The sequence below is a fragment of the Tinamus guttatus genome, unplaced genomic scaffold (genome assembly GCF_059628265.1).
Source record: "Tinamus guttatus ecotype Peru unplaced genomic scaffold, ASM5962826v1 Tinamus_guttatus_pri_ptg000044l, whole genome shotgun sequence".
NCBI lineage: Eukaryota > Metazoa > Chordata > Aves > Tinamiformes > Tinamidae > Tinamus > Tinamus guttatus.
The window spans coordinates 3,537,190-3,559,104 of NW_028288578.1; the positions used below are offsets into that span (position 1 = coordinate 3,537,190).

Consider the following 21,915-nt stretch of genomic DNA (forward strand, 5'->3'; position numbering starts at 1 on the left):
ACCAGGAACAGACAACTGAACCAGAGAAATTGTAAAAAAGAAGCCGGTTCCTCCAGACCAGCAGTACAGGACTGTTTCTTATGTTATTAACTGCTGATATGTATTTTAGAAAAGCAAACCTGACTAATGACCACAACACACTGAGTATTGTATAGACACAGACTACTAGTACTCCAAAGAAGTGAAAATTATCTGTTTCTTTTTTTCTTTTCTCTCTTTTTTATTTTTTAAATACTCTTTTATGTTAAGCAGGCAGATTATCTGCACCTCCAGAAATTGTTTGTGCACTGAGAGGTAGCAGGAACTTCAAGCCTCCTGCACAGCCTGCAGGAAGTAAATTATTTAGGCAGACAGGTACTTAGCTACCTACATACAAGGACTAATATCCACAATTAATCCCTGCTGCAATTACAACCTGTGTGCGGGCACAAATCTGGATCCCTAATCACTGGTGCTTTACCCATGGCAGGCTGAAAAATCCACAGCACAGGGGCTTCCACTGCTTCCTTGGGAAGTTTTCCCATGGAGTGAAATCATTTTTCCTCCTTTTTCACAAAATCTTTTCTCATGGAAAAAAATGTCCATTTGTAAGGTATGATGGGGTGTGTGGCTGACTCCTTATGGGAATAACAGCTTTCCCAGTACTGGTGCCAGGGCAGGCCTAACATGCCAGCACAGGCACACATCTTGCACAGCTCCAAGGATGTTTTTGTTTTAATGTGTTTCAACTATCAAACTGCTGTTTCTCACTCCAGACATGGCAAGCAGGACCCTTACTGCTGATTAACACATGCTTGCTTTCTTACACTTACACATTAGCTCTCTGCAGGGCTGGACTGAACGGGGGGATGAGGTGCTCAAAGAAAATATTTGACTTGCACGTTACTTGGAGGATGTTTTTCTTTTCCATTTAGCTGCTCTCCAATAACAGCGTTCAGCCAAAACCCTTCTCTAAATGGGGGTGCGCAGAGAGGTCACCCAACACTGGAAATTCTCCCCTCCATGAAGGAGAGAGACCCTGTGCACCAGTGGCATGAGCCCCATCTCAGATCACATGGAGCCCGTTGAGACTACTGGCAAGTCTGCAGGATGACCAAAAGCAAAGCGGGGTGGTGAAGGTCTTTTCCAACCATGATGATTCTGTAGTTCTATAATGTACTAGGATGTGGCTGATACTGGTCTTCAAAGAACATCATGAAATTTCTGACAAGCAGCTTTTAACCTTGCAGCTGACCTTGCCAATGCCTTCACTGATTGCACTGGATGCATTTCACATTGATTCAAAGGGCGATTAGATAATTCAGGGAGAAGAAAAATCCATCAGGAGTTATTAAACCTCAAATGCAGTAAATGAAAAGCAAGAGCAAATTGTTGGTGTCCAAAAGCATACACAGGGGGACTTGCCCTGTTCTTGCCTCTTTTTTGAGTGATATTGATATCATAGCCCCTGTTTTCCTATTGTGCCCCTTCACACTGTAGCATCCTCCCTTAACTTGGCCCAGGAACATTTGGACAGGCAGGGGTGGCTTGCAGAGCCTCAGCACGACCAGCCCATCACCACGAGTGCTGCTGTTAGCAATGCGGGAACGCAGGCTGGAGCAATTTTTTATAAACTCCGTATTTAGCACTAGTTCTTTCGAAGGATTATAATACTAAGAGGCAATTATTCCTATCAAGGAATAGGAATAGCTGGCATTAAAATGCATTTAGAGTATCACATCAGCTTAAAGTAATAGATTTATTAACATCGACTTAGAAAGGACTTCACGTTTTTCTCGTGGATGCCTTTCCTTGCAGCACCTTCAAGTCATCCTCCACTTGTGTATTCCACCTGCAGGCTTTCCACACAGAAACTACCCCGAGCACAAAGGCAACCCCTTGCAAGTGCTTATCCAGGGAGATGCGTTACCTGCACACGTCTGCTGAGTGTGTGAGGGTGCAGCCTTGGCTACGAGCGAGTGCTCTGCTCCAGGGGGCTGCAGCCGGCAGCAGGTGATGGAGCCACAGTTACACTGAGAACCAAAGTGCAAGTGCAGCAGTAAAGAAGGAGAAAAGAGAAAAAAAAAAAAAAAGAGGTTTGACCCTAGGAACAGACATTTCTGTTGTCTGAATTAGTTGTTGTGGTAAGAGAAAAGGAATGAAGAAGGATTCTAAACAGTGAAGAAAGAGGAACGATCACAGAGTATCAGTGGAGCGGCTTAGTGGGGTTTATCAGATTTGGATAAAAGAGAGGATAGCTCTGAGACCTCCATGAGCTCACAGAGTTTAAACATTTGTCCACAGCCTTGAGGAAAATGCCTCAGTTTAACAACGAACCTGACTGAGGAAGCTCCCACTAGAGCCACTGGGGAGTGCCTCCCCCATTCCCTTCTCCAAGGGAATTTAATGCTGTTGAGAGGTGCTGAGTTTATAGGCTTTGAAGACCAGAAGCCTCTGACGTTTGCACCCACTCGGGCAATACAGTCCCCCAAACCACAGTGAAAGTTGAGCGGGTGCCCGAGGCTCCTTCCGCCTGCTCCCAGCCCAGGCCTGGCCGGAGCTGCCCCCGCGGCCACGGCCGATTCGGACCCACCGAGGGGGCAGCCCCGGTGCCGACAGCACCTGATTGCCAGGGACCAAGTGAAAGCCACTGATTCACTTTCCAACCAGCAGCAGCAGCAGATGATGATTTGTCCTTGGATTAAATTTCCATTGTAAGAACCTGCTCGTGCTCTAAAGCAGCGGAAGAAGCAATGCGAGAGATACTGAAACACCCAGGAGGGAAACACTGCACTGTTTCACACCCACTACTGGCATCACTATACTGAAATTATATTACATGTGGAACATACTTTAGTTCATTTCTGGGGCTACCTCAGAGCTTTGGGGAAAAATATTCAAAAATATTTGCTGTGATAAAGCTGACTGAACAGAAATAATTTTATGCCTGGTATTTTCCTCAGAACCACAAGATTTTCCCATGAAACCATTTTCATCACACAACTCCAGTAAAGCAGGCGATGTTGATTAAGAACTAGATAGGTATCAGAACTCAAAATCCATTTATCAAATGAAAAAAAAAATCAGTATGCTTCCATATTATTATTCAACAATATCCCTGACAACCTAGAAGTAAAAAGAAAACTGCTGATTTCAACTGCAGTCACAGTCACACAGAGCAAGAGCAGCTTAAGAGCCTAGAACCATGTGCACAAGAAGAATTTAATAAGGGCAAACCTAAAGCTATATGAGAACAGTATTAGAAAGGTGATTTTACTTCTGCTCAGTGCTGTTAAAACTAATACCCCCCAAGTTCTGCTGGACTGTATAAAGAGAAAGTTGGAAAATCAGTTGGAATACCAAAGGGAGCCACAAAAATGACTCAAACACTCACAGAACAGAAACTACTTGACAATAAGAAGCACAAAGAACTAAATATATTTTAGTTTTATCCACAGAGACCATCTGAGAAATGATTTGATTGCACAGAGTTGGACTTTTCTGAGGAAAAACACTATTAGAGAGCTCTCTTATTCAGCAGAGAAAGACTTAATAAAAGGCAATGACCATGTAGGGACCAAATTTAAGGCAGCTGCAATAAATAGCATATCATTGTCTCGCTGGCCGGTCAAGCCAAGCTGTTTATGAAAGCTCCTGCAGAAGTTAGCCTTGGCTTACAGGACTGTCCTCTGCAGGAGGGGGAGGTGACAGTAACTGCTGTGCTGGCACAGCGAGGGTCTGAACACCCCCTGAGCAGCCACCTAAGCTCTCATAAAGTCATCTGGGTGCTAATCCTGATGCTCGTGTTTCAAACTGACTAGCGTGGTCTGCTATGGTAGTAAAAGACCACACAGCCCTCCGTACAGTTCACTTTATATTCTTCAGCCAGCTCCAACTGGAGAAGTCTTTTTTCCTCTCTTTTGCTAAAATTCACTACTTAGCATTGCAAATGTGGAGTGAATGAAATTTGTTGGCAGGAAAAGTCATCCCTTTACATGCAATTTGTAAAAGTCACTTTAGGACTTTTACAGTCCTCAGTGGAGACACCGCATATGTATTAAAGCGTCACTCTGACTCACCAGGGGTGCAACCAGCCTCATCAATACCGCTCTCACAGTCCTTCTGCCCATCACATCTCCAGGACGCCGGGATACATTTGTTGCTCAAGTCTCCACAGCTAATTTTTTCAGCTGGACACACTTGCTTGGCTAGAAGAATAAGACAAAGAAAGAAATGAGTAACATAATTCTAGACATTGCTGACATAATTTGCATGTTTAAAGTAATTTTATTTTTGCAGGGCTCAACCTGCTGCCATTGTAACGGGACCCCAGATCAACCACAGTTTCACGGTGTTACTGCTTAAACCATCTCATGCATGAGCACTTTTAAAACCAGAAAAGGTCAGGCTTTCTTTCAACAAACCCCCAGAATCTGAACTTTGAAACCTCAAGCCCCGAGTGGAGCGGAGCAGGACTCGGCCGCATGTGCTGCTTCCCTGGCGCCCTCCCTGGCAGACGGAATGGGGCTCCGAGCAGCAGCGATCCCTGCACCGGCCCTGCTGTTCCCGGGGCTCTGGTGGCTCCCACGGCTCCGGCAGCCCCCGTGCCCCTTCCCACCTTCTCCTGGCCTTTCCCACCTTCTCCTGGCTGTGACTCCTCCTGCCGCACGTCGCCCGTCGCGTTACAGCACGGGCACCTTGTGCAGCAGAGGGGAGCGCTGCGCCAAGCGCTCTGCAAACTCGAGCTCCAAAACCATCAGAAAAACGGGCTGCCTCATTATAGGATCAGGGTTTATTTTGTGTGTTTGCTCTTTAGGAGCACTTCTAAACTTCATGCCCTAGGCAGATTATGTTCAGTAAATCTGGGAAAATAAGTGGAAAGCATAAGCAGGAACTCACGTGTGCTACAGAAACCTAACTACCTACCTCTATTAGAGGTGATTTAAGCAAAAAAACTGGTACATGCCAGAATGAAACTATGAAAAAAATGCCAAATTTATCTGGAACAAAGCAAGCTGTGAAGCTTAATCTCTTCATATAACTATTTTGCATTGCTAAAACTCCTTTCTTTTTCCTGCAATGAAGTTACTTACTATTCCTACTAGTCTGAAGAACAACATATCTATATTTATTGTGACAAGGCTGCTTGAATGCATAATGCTCCACAGTTTAAACAATATATTATTTCTAATGTACAATATTGCACAGTTTAAACAATACATTCCCTAGGATTCTGGAATCATTACCACTACCAATTCGGTAGATGTGCTTATTAAAAACACCAATTACTCTTTCTGCAAAAAATAAACATTGTTTGCAAATAGATTTTTTTCCCTTGGCGCTAATGATGGTAATGTTACATATGGCTACTGAAGGGGCAGGAACCTCAATTCTGAATTAAAAATACTTTTTGCATTGCACAGAATTTTTACGCACAGGCAGCCAGCTCCGCGGGTGCTGAGCGAGGGAGGATGGAAACGGCGCCTCTCCCTTCCCATCCGCCCCCCACAGGGCCTCTTACAGCCCCCAAGCATCAATCAGCCACTTAGGAAGATGTGTCCCCTCATCCCAGCATTTCTCTGGCTTCTCCCCACCCGGAATTGCTCTATACAGCTTGGTTTCTAGAAGCTGTGGGCAAGCAACGCGCCAAGAAAAATTAGCTCCTGCCACAGACAGACAGTTAATAACATATGTAATGAGGCTTTATAACCCTGGGGCAAGACGGCACCTTCACTAAAATTTGCTTGCTGCATGCCTAAATAATATTCAGGAATGCTGCACGATCCATGGAAGAGACAAAAAGCATCCGACGATGCCCAGGCGGCAGGCAGGCACACGGGTGCTGAGAGCAGCCCCCCAACAGGACGCTGCCCCCTCGGGCTGCTGAGCTCAGAGGCTTTGCCCCACAAACAGAGCACGAGGAGGGGACTTCACCCAGCTCCGCTGCTCCTGCGGCCGGGCCAGCTTTGAGCGCTGCTCCACGGCCAAACAATGCTCAGAAATGAAAGATAATAAATGACTTCCCTTTGGAGGATTTCTTACTCCTCCTGATTCCCCTCGCTTTTGCACTTTGAGGTTTTACCTCCTGTCCACGTTTGTGTGGTGCATTCAAGGGCGAGGTTTGTCCTTGACCTGCATATTGGGAAAAATGGGAAGCTAAAAATAAAAACTAAGAAGACGCTTCTTGATCAGGTTGCTGGTTCACATGCCCTGAAGTGTTCTAGTTCTTGTTGGGACTATGGTGATGGAAACAAGTTCCCTTTCAGTGCCACGTGGGACCTGCTTTTCTCCTGCTCACGGTAACTCTCTCTGGAGAATGAAGTTGGTGAAGACACATGGGAACACTTTCCATGCACTTAACTTGGCAGAGGGTGCCATATAATTATATAATGCTGCCAATAACCCAGCCTAAGCACTGCCTGGCAAAAAGGCAATTTACTGCCCACAGCTCAGTGCGGGCACTACTTCTGCCCGTAGAGCCTTGGGAAGATGAAAGGCTTGGCAAGGCGCAGGCAGCAGATCCCTATCTATGGCCAGCGAGCTCTGGGTTAATCATCGCGCTGATGGAGCAATTACAGACACTTAAAAAGTGTAAATCAAAGCTGGGAGTCGCAGGGAGGCAGCGACGGAAGCTGCTCTGGCCACGGTTCCCTGGCTCTCCACGTCCCAGAGCTTTCTGCATCCAAGCAAGCACCGCGCGGAGGCTGCGAGCTCGGGCAGCACCGGGAGGCAGCAGCGGGATCTGGCATTAAACCTGGAGCAAGATTTAGCAGAATCCCTTCTGCATTATTCCAGCTTTCCCCACCAAGAGATGCTGGGGCAGCACGAGTGGACTCAGCATGGTTGCCCACCCCACAGAATTGGCTTTCTGCAAGCGCCGCCCGGCCTGGCGCCTCATCACGTTGCTTGCACAGACCTTTGGGGCCTGTGTACGTCTGCCTTCGCCCTCCTAGGCAGGAAAGGGTTAGGGCCACGCGTGACAGCGAGAGCTCATACGCTGCGTGCATTCTGGTCCAGTGCAAGCTACAGCAAGGTCTGCCTTTTTGGGAAAAAAGCACCATTAAACAACTCGGTTGAAATGTCAGACACATCAAGACCGATTTATCACAATGAACTGCAAATGCCAAGGATGGACAACAACGGTTTATTTATACGGAGACAAGAGCAAAGACGACAAGAAGGTTCCATTGACTCCCTACTGCCAATGGCACATTCTTCTTTTTCTTTAGAGGAGGCTACAAAGTCTTTCAGAGAGCCATAGAGCCTAACTGGCGCCCCACTGTTTGCTTCCTCTTGTGCCACTGCTGTGCTTTTCAGGCTCCGGACATCATGTATATTCAAGAAAGCCCAAGAAAACAGAATTGATTTACTTGCAGAAGACCATTTGTCAGGTTCTCACCAAACAGGTACTCCACGAGCATACACAAACTGCAAGAGAGCAACTTCTGCTGGTGGGAAACGCACTCGCCCGCAGCAGCAGCCTGCGTCCGTGCAAGGAAGGGCCTTGGGGAAAGGCAGCATCTCACAGGTCTGGGCGCTTTCTCTATCTCCTGAAGTATCCCAGTTTCGGAACGTGTGTTTTTTTGTTTTTCAAGGCAGGTTTGGTTCTAACATGGCCCTCTCCTCCTCAGACACTGTCCTTAGGTTTCCCTCATCACAGCCAGCAGTTCCTACCCCAGGACCTGCCGCGTGCTGTGCCCGCACCCAGCAGGAGCAAGCGGGGCCCTGAGAGGATGGATGCGGGAAACCCAGGACTTGGCGCTCCCAGGTCCAAGTTTACAGTTCAAAAATGCACTTCCGTCACAAGCTCGTATATACATTGTAGGAAGTTTATGCACGCAGATTCCAGACTACACCCCCCACTGCTGACAAGCACTAAGGAACCACCTGGCGCTATCCAGCTAATCCAGCTAATCTCCCCCATCACCTCCGTGCAGGAACAGTCCCGATCCCGCAGCTCAGCCTGCTGCCACACCTGCCATTTCCTAGCTTGGAACAAGACCAAATCAACACCACAACTGCCCCTGCTCCTGGCTCCGGACACTGGGATGTCTGAACTGGCGTCACAGCGCTGATTCCCAGGACTGGGAACATGGACTGCTCCCACCTGGTGTTTTGGGGCACAGCAGCACGTGCTAACGTACCATAAACTTCGTGGGAGCAGGCAAAGACAAGGTAGTAGCGAAAATCTGTTCTTCCAGCATAAGAAAATAATTAAGTTATGGCCATCACCTTTAAACTTTGAACATAAATTAATATAAATGACCCAAAAGACCAATTAGGAAAGCTACTAAGAAAATATAACCATAAAGGTCAAGAAATCAGACGATCATTAAGGGGATTAATAGTTCAAACACCTGATAAAAAACTTGATCCTGCAGCAAGATGTATTAGATAGTGCCTCATGCTCAGAGGTTCCCAAGGAAATGGAAGGGATTTGGATAGTGTCACCTCGGCTGCGCTTGCGGCACAGCCCGGACCAGGCACCTTCTCTACGTGACGCTCCCGAGCCTGAACCCCACCAGCTCCCAGGAACGGCAGGATAAGCCAGGCTTAGGGTGCAAGAACCTCTGCGTGCCGGAGCGGAGAGCACTGCCTTGCGCTCCTATGGATTATCCCATTCCTATTCATCACCTCTGAGATCACAGTGAAGTAGTCAGGAATTCAAATCCCCAAATTAATCCTAATTATTGAAACACTGACTCACTGTACAGATTAAAAGCAAGGCACGGTACAGGAAAGGCTTTTAGAGGAAAGGAGTGTTTCAAGCAGGCTCTAAAGCAACCTCAGCAGAGGCCGTGAGTCTCAGGGGCAGCATCCATAGCTCTCATACGTTACACAAACTGAATCTGAGCACAGCGTGAAGAGCTCTGAGATTTCTATAGGGGCTGGGGAGGAAGGAAAAACAGGGCAAAAAAACCCACCTCTGCGAGGTTTTGTTTAATTTTTAATTTTTGTTTTGATGGCTCTGCCATTCTTAATCTGTGCTGCACAATGGACCAGTTATTATTTTAGTTATCTAACTCTTGTGAAACCACAGGGTTTTAGTGGAGCCCATGCAATACCCAGCCTCTCTGATCATGGAGATCAACTGCTCATATCCTTAGATTGCGTGTGCATAGGTATAGAGGAAAGGGGAGAAGATATTAGTAATAAATATGGTGGGGGAAAAAAAAATAGAGTTCCATGTAATAAATAGCTGCAGAAGAACCAGTTATGGATGTACGTAAAGCAGCAAGGCATCCTGCTGATCTTAAAAGTTTAATAAATTAATAAATTGACAGTTAACTTCATTAGTCAGCAGATAAACAGATGTGTTAGCAAAGGTCAGCTCTTAGCTTTCTTTAGGCACATTTCTAATAGCAAATCTATCAAGCATTCCCTTTTGTGAGGGGCATTCCTCACGCTCAATTTCAGCTAAGACAACCCCATGCCCCCTGCTTTCCAGCAAAACCCACTGACTGGCACTGAGGAAGCAGGAGAGAATTGAGTCTAGAAACTGAGATGTAAAATACCGTCTATAAGCTGGCAGGGAACGGATACGTCAGCTGTGCTACCTACAGTCTCCTTGGCACTCCCTGTCTCCTGCTCTTATCGTCAGCAGTAACTGGCAAATTGTCAGATATTCCAGTGCTATCCTAAAGATAAGGACAGTTTGATATCTGATGAACTCCTAATGAATATACCGTTAATTGCTTAGCCTTCCATCAGTACAATAATGCTTCAATTCATCAAGGACATTAAACAGCTTCCCTGCTTCGGAGCTTCCTTATAATTAATAATATATTCTTCCCACTGCTAAATATAAACTATAATGAGCTGCTTTAAAGACTCCAAGTCGTACCTTTCACCAAGCATGTTTGATCAAAAGGAAACGAGCTGGAGTTTGTTCAGACAACGGAAACCGTCTTTACGCGGCTCCCCAGCGGGTCCAATCCCGAGCAGCTCTGCGCCAGCCCCAGGAAGCGCCCGCTTTGCTCCCAAACAACCTCCTCTTATCATGAGAAACAGACCATGGTATTAAACATGCACAGGAGTCTTGTTCTTTGGTAATGACCACTGAATGAAGAATACTCAGCTCCACGGGAACGCCTCCCGGAGCACGCTGAGGAGAACGAAGTGCTGAGAGCACGGCCAGGGCCACCTCCTGACAGAACAGTTACTTTCATTCTAGTTAATGACACTGATTTCTATTCTAAATCAAGCTGATCTTTAGCCAGAGGGCGTTTTTGGACATCGCTCGGTGCTAACTCCAAGGAAAAGATCCAGGCAGCTCCAGCCACCGGCTCTGGCTGAGGAGGATCCTGGCACAGCGGCTGTCAAGGGGCTTCTCCCCAGCTCTGTCACCTGCTCTTTGGGTAACCTTCCCAGCTAGGTCAAATCACAGGCCACATCTGATAGCTAATTAACGTGTGTATTATCTTATTAGCAAGGTAGCAATTCCAATAAGAAACAATGGCAAGGGAGACAACTCCTGTTTTTAACTTGTTAACATGCTGACCTACCTTTTCTTGTTTATTCTTGATGGATGTGCTCCGCTCTCAGCCCTTCCACGGCCTCCTCCAGAACTAAACCCAGCTCAACAAGCACACGCTGTCCTCAGAGCGGAGCTGTGGATCCCATTTAGGAGCCCAAGCCACGGACCGCAGACCTGCTACAGAACATGCTGCACGGTGCTCCATGTAATGTTTTAAATTACCATGAAAACACCAGCTTTCTATTAATTCTCAGAAACTCCCATGAATGTTCCAAAATCTGTTTAAAAGTCAAACAAAACCCACACAAATCAGCAAACTCACTGGCTGTGTCTTTTAACACCTTTCAGTGTGAGTTTACCAGTGCTACTGATTTAAAATCAAGCAACTTTAATACCTGCTGCTTAGTAGTAGGGAAGTTGCCAAATGTGCGAACGTACCTTCCTCCTCCTCTTTCTGAGCAGAAATTAGAACAAGTCTCAACATTTCTGCATTTTCTATTATTGCATGCATACTGGTTCACTCTCTTTGCTTAACATCATATCACAGCACTGTCAGAAATGTATTTGTTTTTCATACACTTATAGAACTCCTTACAACTCTAACATACCTGATCATAAATTGTGCATCCTTTCACTTTCATCATTCAACGTCTTTATTTTCTAACTACTCCCTTGTAACTAGGCTCTAATCATTTAAGCTTGCAATACATTTTTTTAATGCTGTTTTCTCACGGAAACAAGATGGACAGGTATCTCCCTGTCCATGCAGTTGCTAAGTGAACTGGCTGAACCAAAGAAAAATACCTGGAACTGTTCTCAAAGAGAATGAAGTTCCAGCAAGTTCAGTGAAAATACCTGCCTTGGTAGGATACTCTGCCAGAAGATGCTGCCACATGAGCCCAGCCCACATTAGACAACAGAGAATCTACACCTGGGAGGACAGGCAGAATTTCTCAGTCGGGACAACTTTTGCCCGGCGGGGTCCTTACGTTTTAGTCCCCTAAAAGACAAGTGAGCCCTCCGAGGGACTCCGGGGAGCTGCCCAGCCCACAGGGCTCTCCTTTAGTGCCTCAGGGTCTCGGCGCCTGGGGAAGGCTGGTGAGCAGTTGCGGTCCCGAGAAGGCAAGCGGGGACGTTTGTGGGTTTACAGCACCAAAATTGGCACAGTGGGAACAAAAATGTGTCTTGAGAGGCAGGTGCAGCAGCTCCGGTTCTCATAATATTTGATGAGCATCTAGGGATATATTCACTCCTGCGACATGTGTTACACAACAGCTTCCAGTGGAAGCTGCTTTACGCTCCTGTGAAAAAAGAACACTTCTTCCAGGCCAGAAACATAGAAGCTAAATGACAAAATCCAACTGAACGAGAAGAATATGCAGAACTATTGCCAGCCTAGGAAAAAGAAAGGGCTGTTCCAAGAAACATGAAGCTCCTGGTGTTGCCTGATCACTGAACACATCTTTTTCTAAGGATATGAATCCCAGATTTCTCACTTTTACTTCTTTTACACAATTTTAGAAATATTTCCTCCATTTAATACATACTAAAGGGATGACTGGTGTTTTTTTTTCAGATTATTAAAATTGGCTTTTACTAAGCAGTTTCCTCCCTTTGCAGTGTTTGTGCTGTGGCCGGGTGCCTGCCGTTTAGGAATCACCATAACTAAGTCCTCAGAGCTGCTTAAATATGTGCAGAGAAAAACACTTTGGAGTCATGTTGCTAAATGGAGTCATATCACAGTCTGTCTCCAGAAGCCAACCTTCAAAAATAATGATACATATTTTATACCGTATTATGAAAATATAATGGGCTCCCATCTTATAAAGAAAACAAAGTCACAACAGAAAAAATTCCTCACTCGTTACTCCGGAGGAAATTGATACACAAGCACACATATATGTTCATATGCATGTATAAAGCTGGCACGCATGCACAGTCGAAGTATAGTGGCTACTACCAGATAAAACAGAAAATCTTGCACATTAGGACTCAGAACTGTGCCCAAAACTAAGGCCACCACCAGTCTAAAACCACCAAATACAGTTTAGCTTTGTCACTTTTTCTGATCTTCATTGCAAATGTTCTTTGAAATGGTATTTCTGCATTTCAAAGAAAATGGAATGTGCTCTTCAAACCTGCACATTCTAGAAATGTAAGAAAGGATGGAAAGAACAAACAAAATGCTGCTTTCTTCCCATAATGCTGATGCATAATTCTGCTCAATCATTCCTCTTTAAAACTTCACAACCAACATTACTGCCTCATGGAAAGCAACAAGGAAGAGTTTAAAACACACTAACGAGATGTGAAATCTGAGGGCACATATGGAGAAGATGACAGGGCCAGATGCTCCCCTCCCACTAGCACTACGGGCCTGAAATCTGGAGAAGAAACCGCTGCCCAGGGGCTGTTAGTTTGGGACTAGAAGAACTCGCCTATGCTTAGGAAAACTGAAAAGGTGCACTTAAAAATCAGCAAGCTTTTTCAAAATTATTGGTCTAGAGCCTTTAGATATATTTGCTGTGCACTTCCAAAAGTCTAGGCTTTACTCTTTTCCACTGCTTCTTTGAAAAAAGTAATTAAAAAAAAACCTCATTATGGAGATGTGAAGAAAATTTAAATGAGGAGTTATAAAATTACAACTTAAAGGTAAAAACTCCCCATATAACTCAGTTAATAAATATCCTAGGAAAAAAATAGGCCAAGAAGGGTACCAAAGTTAAGAGCTTTTAACACACAGTAAAATCTACCCACAATTTATAACCCTGTTATTACCCAGCATCTATCAAGGAGAAATATTATCTACAGACTGACTCCAGCCACCCAGGAGCACGTAGTGGCACCAGTGTGAGCACTTTTGGGCACTCCGTTTTGCAGATGGTGACACAGAAGCCACTCCACTACTGTCCCAGTGCGAGGCAGCGGCAGAGCCAAAACCCAAACCCGGGCACCTTGACCACCAGGGCTGTGTCTCGAGGGCCCTTTCTGGGCATCCCCTTACTCGAATCTTCCCTTCCTACCACCACCTGGGTCTGCCCCACAGGGACACGTTTCTCCCACCTCCTCCTTTCGCGCTGTCCCTCTGCACAGAGCATCTGCACTCTTTGCTCATGCTCTTTTTCTTCCTCGAACCCACCCTCAATGGCTACTTTTGCCAAATCTCTAATATTCTTGATAGAATTACATATATTTGCAGATAAATGTAATAATCGAGCCATGCTTGGCTTTAGCTGAGAGGCCTTTTGATCTATTACTATAAACTTTATTCTACTCTTTCTGCTGCTCCTCTCTTTCATTAGTCTTCTTGCTTCATTTGTGTCAGCTCTAATATAAGCCCAGCTGCCTCAGCGACCCTTCTCAGTGCTGAAACACCCAGATTAATTGGGTTTGCGAAGCACTCGCTGGTTTGGGAATAGAAGTACAACACAGGAGGGGCTGGTAGAAAAGCTAAGCGCAAACAGGATTTAAAATTTTGATTTTAAGGTTGACAACATTTCTTTAATCCCTCTAATGCAGCTTAGTTTGTTGTCTGGCTTGAATATAACGGACCAGGGACTCTTTCGTGGAGTTTCTCACCAGATAAGCAGTTAGGTAATTACAGGTCTTTAATTATGCCAAAAATATAGAGACTCTGCTATTGTGATCTTCCACAGCACTGCTGCTGCTTCTAAATGAACACATTGAGCAAGCCTGGAAGAAGGCATTGATTAAAATAATGAAAAGCCCTATGAGAACTTAGAAGTGTTGCTTCTTTGTGAAAACAAAACACCCCACCTGGCTGCTTGTGGGACTTGAATTACCTCCGCCAAGGCCCACTTTAATTTCCCTCACAGATTAATTAAATCTAACAGTACAAGACTCCCCCTGCCCTGCATTTTTACATACACCATATGAAAGCTTGGGGTACTGCAATAACCCTGGAAGATGGGAATGCTTCACCGATGGCATTTTGCCTTCCCTGCCACGTGTGCATGGGCCGCAGGAGGAGGCCGTTCCCGAGTGGGGCCGCTCGGCCGGTGCTGGAGGCGCTCGCAGCCGGAGCGGATCTGGGGGCTGCTCTGAAAAGCACCACCACAAACATGGCCAGAGCACAGCGAGGAGTCCCGCGTACCTCCGTCCAGGCTCCTGTTCTTTCTCTCATGGCAGGGGTAGTGAAATCCGGGAAGGAAAAGCCCTGCAGGACACGTGGGGGACAGAATGACCCCAAGGACAGAGGGGGCAGGCGGTGCTGCCACGATGCCCGACTGCAACTGGGATTTTATGGCTGCAGAAGTGTTTCTGATGGGCAGGGAAGCTAACGCCACCCCAGTCCCTGGATGAGCAAACATAACTAAACCTGCCCAGATGAGTGACAGAAAGAGGCACCAGGTCTCCCGGAGATTGCCAGGAAGCACTATGCTTTGCACCTCTGACTTCCAGATTTCCTCTTTGCTTCAGCCATGGTAAGTATACCAAACATGAACTTTTTCCATTTGATAAACTGACATGAAATAAAGATAAAAAGAATAGGTAAATAGGATTTTCAGAAAGCAAGCTGGAACAGAATGGAAAAAAAATAAAATAAAAGCACTAACTGAAAACCTGCCTGAATATTTCCGAAAATCTCTTCAGTTTTTACTGGCTCCATATTTATAGGCTGTTAAATAATCACACATACAAGAGCTTCATATGCTCAACTTTCATTTTCCTGCTCTTCTCTCCTACTGAAATAAATGCAAGATTAATTGCAGCCATAAAGATGTAGCATCAAAGCCTTTTATGACCATTCCTGTTTATGAACTGCATGAATGCATTAGACCAATACGAGCAATACTTAAATGCCAGCATTTAAATCTTCGTAGCAGTCAGCTACCAAAAGCTTGGAGTAGACCTGAGGCACAGGAAAACACCAACCACCATCCCTTAAACTTTTTTTTTCTTCCTTTTAAAGCAGGTATTACGTAATTTTTTTAACACTGGTACAATTGGAGCATAACCACTACATACCCTGAATTAACTCCTATCTGTAGTAAGTAAAAAGTGGAGTAGCTGTCAAAAACGAGGCAACTGGCTACTTAAGCACCAGCCCCCAGGCAGGTGCTCACGGCTGAAGCTATCCCACTGCTGGGCATAAGCAGCCGGGCTGTGAGTTCCCCACGTTCCCTTTCATGTAAAGGGATAATTTTATGCTTCAAAAAAAAAAAAAAAAAAAGGAACAGAAGGCAAGAAAAACTAGATTTTGTTCCTGACCTTCTTGGAGACTTCTCATGTTCGTGCCCTGTGGTTTCCTGTCCCTTGAGATATGGAGGTCAGTCCTGAGTTACTCAACACAGCCGCACTTGGAGGCAGTCAGGGAAATTGCAGTGATTAAGGAACAAGAGACACTTGTGAAGAAATTATATCCTCGCAGAGATAAGATGATTAAATCAGGGCTAAAGGTACATTTCCAAGCATTTGAAGAGTTATATGGGATTAGGGTGAAAAGGACTTCAAAAAAATCTATTATAAGCTACTGCCAGAAGCAGTGTGATGAAAATAAGGGGAAATATTTAGGATGCATATACAAAAGCATTGAGGAGTAATACCTGCACACATTGAATGAAACCCCAGAGTCAGGGAGAAAACATTGCTCGGGAAGCACAGACTGAAGCAATTCAGCTGAGCAACTGCTCGCTAGTGTAAAGGAACCTTGTAAAACTGCCTGTAAAACCCAACCCCTGCCCGCCCGACGCGACCGTCATCGCACAGGATGCCCCGCGCGGGTAGCACGTTCATCCCTGCAGTGATGAAGCAGGAGGGTCCTCATGCATTGCATGGCACTGATAGTCCCTGTCTGCATATCAGCATACACAAACAAAACACTCCTATTAAAAAAGAGAATCTGTTACTGCCTGAGGTCCTAAAACCTGATATCTGACTCTGCCTGGCTGATTTGGCCTAGTTTTCTTTCCATTTCTCATTCCTGGCTACTGCAGTTCAATGGCCCGGCGCGTGCGCACGCGTGACGCCCCGAACGAGTTACTCCAGTGTTCTCCTCCAGGAGAAATCCTCCCTGCACGGGGACACTCCATTAGGCTGAACTCTGCCGTAATGTCACCGAGCCCGGCAGTCACGCCGGAGCCTGGGATGAAGACGAGTGACACGGGTGCAGTTTCCTTTGGGGTGAACGGGGAGTCAGGGGAGAGGTGTTGGGGATGAGCAATACCAGCAAATTACGTGCGTTTGGGATGAGCAATACCAACAAATCGCACATTTTTTGCTTTTGTGCAGCTTAACTGAAAGGCAGGGCAGAAGTAATAGTCATTCTAAGCAATTGGCGCACGCACCAGCAGCACTCAAAGTGCCTGGGACACTGCTAATACCCATTAAAAATAAAACTGTCAAGACTAGATACACCTCCCTGAATGACTAGTGACACATACTTAGAAATGAAAGTACTGCATGAACTGGTACTGTATTTCAAACCAACGTTCAGGGTTTTATTTTATATTCCATTTAAAAATCTATTTCCAGGACTGCTGCTTATTAAACCTGCCCTATTAAATCATTCCCCTATTACATGCAGCATGAATTCAGGTCTCCTCTTCTTCTTCCTCATAACACCCGACTATACTTTTCCGCATAATAATTCCTGCTCTTAACTAGGAGAGTGTCACAAATCTGATAGGGAACAAGGAGCAGTGAGTTTATGCTGCTGTCTCGATCTCATTACATATACAATGTCCTAAGGCAAGAGTTTGCCAGCTTAGATTTTCACTTGCACTATCCCCTTTAATTTGTGTTCCCATCAGTGCTGTTACTGTTTGTTAGTATTTGTTTTTATTTTTCTCCAGAGATTTTTTTAAGTCACTGATTAAATAATCAAAATACTTCAGAGGGAAATTTTAAATAATGCTCTTGTAGAAAAGGCAGAATAATTCAATGCCAAAGCAGCGCTAGGTTGGTAGCATTCATTTTGATAGGGGTCTCGGCGATTTCAATGAGAAAAATGACTTCCCTTCCCCCTCTCGGCTTCGGGAAGCAGATTGGAAAATCGTGAGGAATCTTTTCATATGCAGAAGCCAAGGCCCTGCATAATAGTGGCAGCCCTGGGGCTCCAGCCTGGCAGGGTCTCCCGTGGGAGAGCCCACCTAGGTCACCCCCGTGCTGCTGTGGTTACGCTACGTTCCTCAAAATACCCTTCCTCTCTTTAACATCGCTTTCCTTCTCCTCCGCCTCCCTCTGCCAGCCTCAATCCCCGCAGCTCCCTACGCTGGGAATTCTTGGCCGTACCAATTCCCGGGCTAACGCCGTTCGGCTGCTCCTAACGTAGGGGAGGCTCCTGCTTCCAGAGAGGAAAAAGCAAAACAAGCCACCCCGACAAGTCAGAGTGGGCCTGCTAAGGGCTGCAGAGGGCCGAGAGCCAGCGCACACGGTGCCTCTCAGCAGGGAAGGGACACACGCCTCTCGGAAACCTTAATGTCAAAGAAATGAGACAAAATAAAAGCAGCAGCCAGATAATAGCATGGAAAAACTGACAGATGGCAAAACACTGAGATTTAGTGGTGATGCTGGCACGTTACATGAATAATTCACTTGGACAAACCTATGGATGAGAGAGTATGTTTAGGTTAAGGACCAAGCTTCAAGAAAAGATGAAGAAATCTAAGCAGTTTTTTAATCTGTAATAATCCATTCCAAACCAAAAGCCTGAAAAACCATCTCCAAAAATCAGCCTGTGCTGGAAGTTAATCAGCCTTCTACTGAGAAAAGAGAGCCACTACAGACCCACAGACCACATCATCCATGGATGCAATAGGATTCATAAAACACATCCTTACAGCTTGTATCCCAGGAACTGATAGTCAGTGGCTTATGGGAAATGAAGTTTTCTTAGAAAAGAAAAAATGCACAAATAGCAGAAAAGCCCTGGACGTCGCAGGAAGTCAATGGAAGTTGGGCCAGCTGAGATGCCATCTCCTCTATGCAAGTTGAGACAGGTCGCACTGTCTTAAGACCTGAGGGTGGGTAACATCTTTAGAGCGGACACTATCAGGTACAAAATTGAGCTATTTCAGCAAGCTGGGGAGGAGAAAAAGCCCGTAGCAAAGTTATCTTGGTTTTGGAGGGTTTTACATGAAAATAAGGAACACAAACTGTTATCTTGAACTGAGCATTAGAAAGAGGAACATAACATCTCCAACGACCACCACAAAACACAAAATACATTAAAAAAAGTGTTATCAAAAGTAGTCAGAGAACAAAAACCCACCTAGCAGTTGGCTACATGCTGAGTGGAGCTGCACAGCTTTGATCACGTTTGGAGCTGGAATTGCTCCTCAAATGCAGTGAGCATTATCAGTGCTTTTAACCTCCTTGACTCTCATGGGCTACGGACAATGTCCCAGCGCTGCACTGATCAAGGAACAACCCTGGAACCTGGCAAAGGTGCTGGTAATTACATGGCCTGTTGACAAATAAGCGATTTTATAAAGCAGCTGGATCATGCCAGAGGTGAGAAATCACCATTTCCCAAGCGGCCACTTCCCCAGGGAAATGCTGCAGCGCAGACTGCATTGCTAAGCAGGGCAATGAGAGTGCTGCAGGGGCCTGCGGGCCGGACTCTGTCCCAAGGAGAAAGCTCAGCCTTGCTTTCAGCAGGGAGTGGGAAAATCGGACTGGAGGGAGGCACTGTGCAGGAATGAACTCTTCCAGGCTGTCCAAGTGCATCTTTTGCCTCTCACTAGATCTTCTTGAATGGCCTTTATGCACACAAAGGACTGGACCTTGCAAGCTAAGGTACAAATTAAAAGCAAAGAAAAACTTGTCACTTTTTTTGTTTAATAGCCCACCAGTTTTATAACTGGACTTCTGTCTTGAGCAGCAGTGGCAGAAAGATCTGCAAACATGTGTGAATTCACTCCGGGCAGCACGGTGGTGTCAGGGGGTTTCCCTTGGATTACAAGCAGTCTGATCTGCCTTCAAGGTGACACGCACTTTCACTGGGACATAAAACGTCGGGAAGGAAAGACCTTCCCACGCCAACAAAAAGCCTAATGGCTAGCAGCAGACCCAAGATTAAAACTACCTGGTCTTCATCTGATTAAGCGTAAATCTCAGATCTGAATAATCCTGTAATGCAAGTACGGTTCCAAAATCCTGCTTTCAGATGGTTTGAAGGCAAGTTTGTAACTGGTAGGCACAGAAACACTGGCTTCTTTTGTGAGCTAGCCACAGGTCAGGCACAGACCTGCACCGAGTATCCTGTGGCCTTTGAGAGACAGGATCTTGCTATTTCAGCAAAAAGGTGGGCTGCCCTTGAGAGAGAACCCAAGTAGGGGGAAAATGGAAGATGAAATGGCTAGAAAAAAAGAGGCAGGTGACCAAGGGACACTGTCCAGGACCTTAGAGCTGTGTGCTCTGAACTCAGGCTGTCCCGTGGCCTCTGGCCACAGACTCATAGGCAGAGGGACTGCGGCGAACGGAGCTGCTGTTATTCAGCCCCTACTCAGTGACAACCAGAGCCAAGAAGCAACATTAATAAGATGCCTTTTGACTGAAGAGGATGGAGGCTGAAAGATCATCATGTACAGTACACAAATATGTTAATGCATTTACTGAAATAATTTTTTCTCTAGTGTGTATATGGCTGCAGAAACTACTCCATTTCATACCCTGCAAGAGAGAAGTACATTTGTCTTCCTTAATTAGGGAGCAAAGTAGACGGGGCTACTAGGCTGAAAAAGAAAAGTCCCTAATGTTCTATATTCTGGTAAGATCTGATAAAATATTTCCTCCAACGCTGCTGACCCATAGAAATGTCTTTGTTAAGCACATAATAATGAGAAATTCAATGGAACAGCTTGGATTAGCTCTTGATCTATCCCAGAACAAACCTGCACACTGAAGAAAGCACACGTACAGAAGTCAGCATGTTAGCTAGTGTTTTAATTAAAATATTCCTGAGACTCCTTTGAACTCCACATCAGACACACCTGCACCATCCAGAGCAATGGAAATGGATGCACTTCCTCAAAGAGTGAAAGAGAAAATAAGACAAAATGCACAGAATAAACATGGAGCCTGTCCTTTTATTTCCTGAATCAATGCATTTTTAAAAAGTGTCACCTACAGTGAACATCTGTTTTGTTTACTCTCTGCTTTAGCTGTTTTACTTTGCTGATCGTGCACCTTGTTCCACAAGGCAAATAAATAAATAAAACCACTGAGCAATGCTAACACTGCAAAGTGCCACCAGAGTGACAGAAACGCTCTGAGTAGCAATGAGGACTTTCAAGATGCTATGATGCAAAATGCTGTGAATCCAGGATTCCAAAAGCCCAATCCCCGGTGCACACATTTCACGGTGCTTGATTCAGACCTTAAATGAGCCACTGTGCAGCCCTGAAGAGTAAGGAACATTTATTCCTGCGAGTTGTGGTATGCCTTGTGGGAGAGGGACTAACGTGGGAGCTTCTGATCCACACACCATCCATATGTGAGCCTCTGTGCACAGCTGCTGAGCACAACCCCTCCAACCAGAGGAGTGTTCATCTGTAACAGAGCTAGAGGTGCTTTCATTCTGTTACTGGATCATAATCTGGAAAATGGATACATTTGCAAGTTTGGAAACCACTGATTTAAGTGATGTTCCTGTCTTTAATTTCTAGTCCTACAGAAGCAAAAGGATCATCCTGCAGGTATGGGAAACACCCCTCTGGTTCCCAACAAGTGTTGGCTTTGACAAGGCCCCCGCGTCGGGTACTCACTGCACGCTGCTTCCGATTCATCCGACCCGTCGGGACACTCTTCCTCGCCATCGCATTTCCACCTGGCGGGGATGCAGTGGCCGTTGTCACAAGTGAAATCGGACTCAGCACAAGTTTTCTTTGCTGCAAAAAGGAAAAAAAAAAAAGTATGTGAATACAAGCAGGGTAGAAGACCTTCAGAGCATCCAACCTCACTAGCGAAAGGCCAATACCAATCACCCTTATCAAGAGAATTCAACACCGTGATGCATTCGACATCATGACAGAGCACAAGAGGTATTGAAGACGGTGGTTTCTTCTCTCCAAAACATTCCCCTCCCTTCCCGTTGTTTAAAAGAAATCCACTCTTTGATGTCTTTCTCTGGCAGTCGAAAAAAGCAGGAAGTTCTGCATCAAAATAAATATCCAGGGCTTTTACTAGTTGCTAGGTACAGGGAGCTGAAAGCATGCTGCATGATTTACAAGCACATAAGATAAACCAGCCCCTGCCTTGCAGTCCTATAATCTAAGTAATAATGTTTTTATCTATGTGATGTATTCATGGCTTCTCTAGTAAATTTACCGCCCCAGTAGATGGTCACAGAGCACTCTTCCAAACACTAAAAATCACTTAATTAAATTTCAACCACTCCAAGCTCTCTGCTTTGCTGGCATTAAATCTACAGCTTGAAAAAAAGACACAGGACCGACGAATTCAAGCAACTAGCTGGCCTGTTCCTGTGGGTGGTA

General features: G+C 45.5%; 1 protein-coding gene across 2 annotated transcripts in view; it reads right to left on the minus strand.

Moving 5' to 3' along the window:
* Positions 1–21,915, minus strand: part of LRP8 (LDL receptor related protein 8) — a 134,786-nt gene that overhangs the window by 27,570 nt on the left and 85,301 nt on the right. For both annotated transcript variants that reach the window (XM_088536968.1, XM_088536961.1), the window contains exons 3-4: positions 21,187–21,309; positions 4,059–4,187 (exon numbers count right to left, since the gene is read on the minus strand). In XM_088536968.1, the coding sequence (XP_088393094.1) occupies positions 4,059–4,187; positions 21,187–21,309 (252 nt within the window). The remainder of the gene's footprint in view (positions 1–4,058; positions 4,188–21,186; positions 21,310–21,915) is intronic.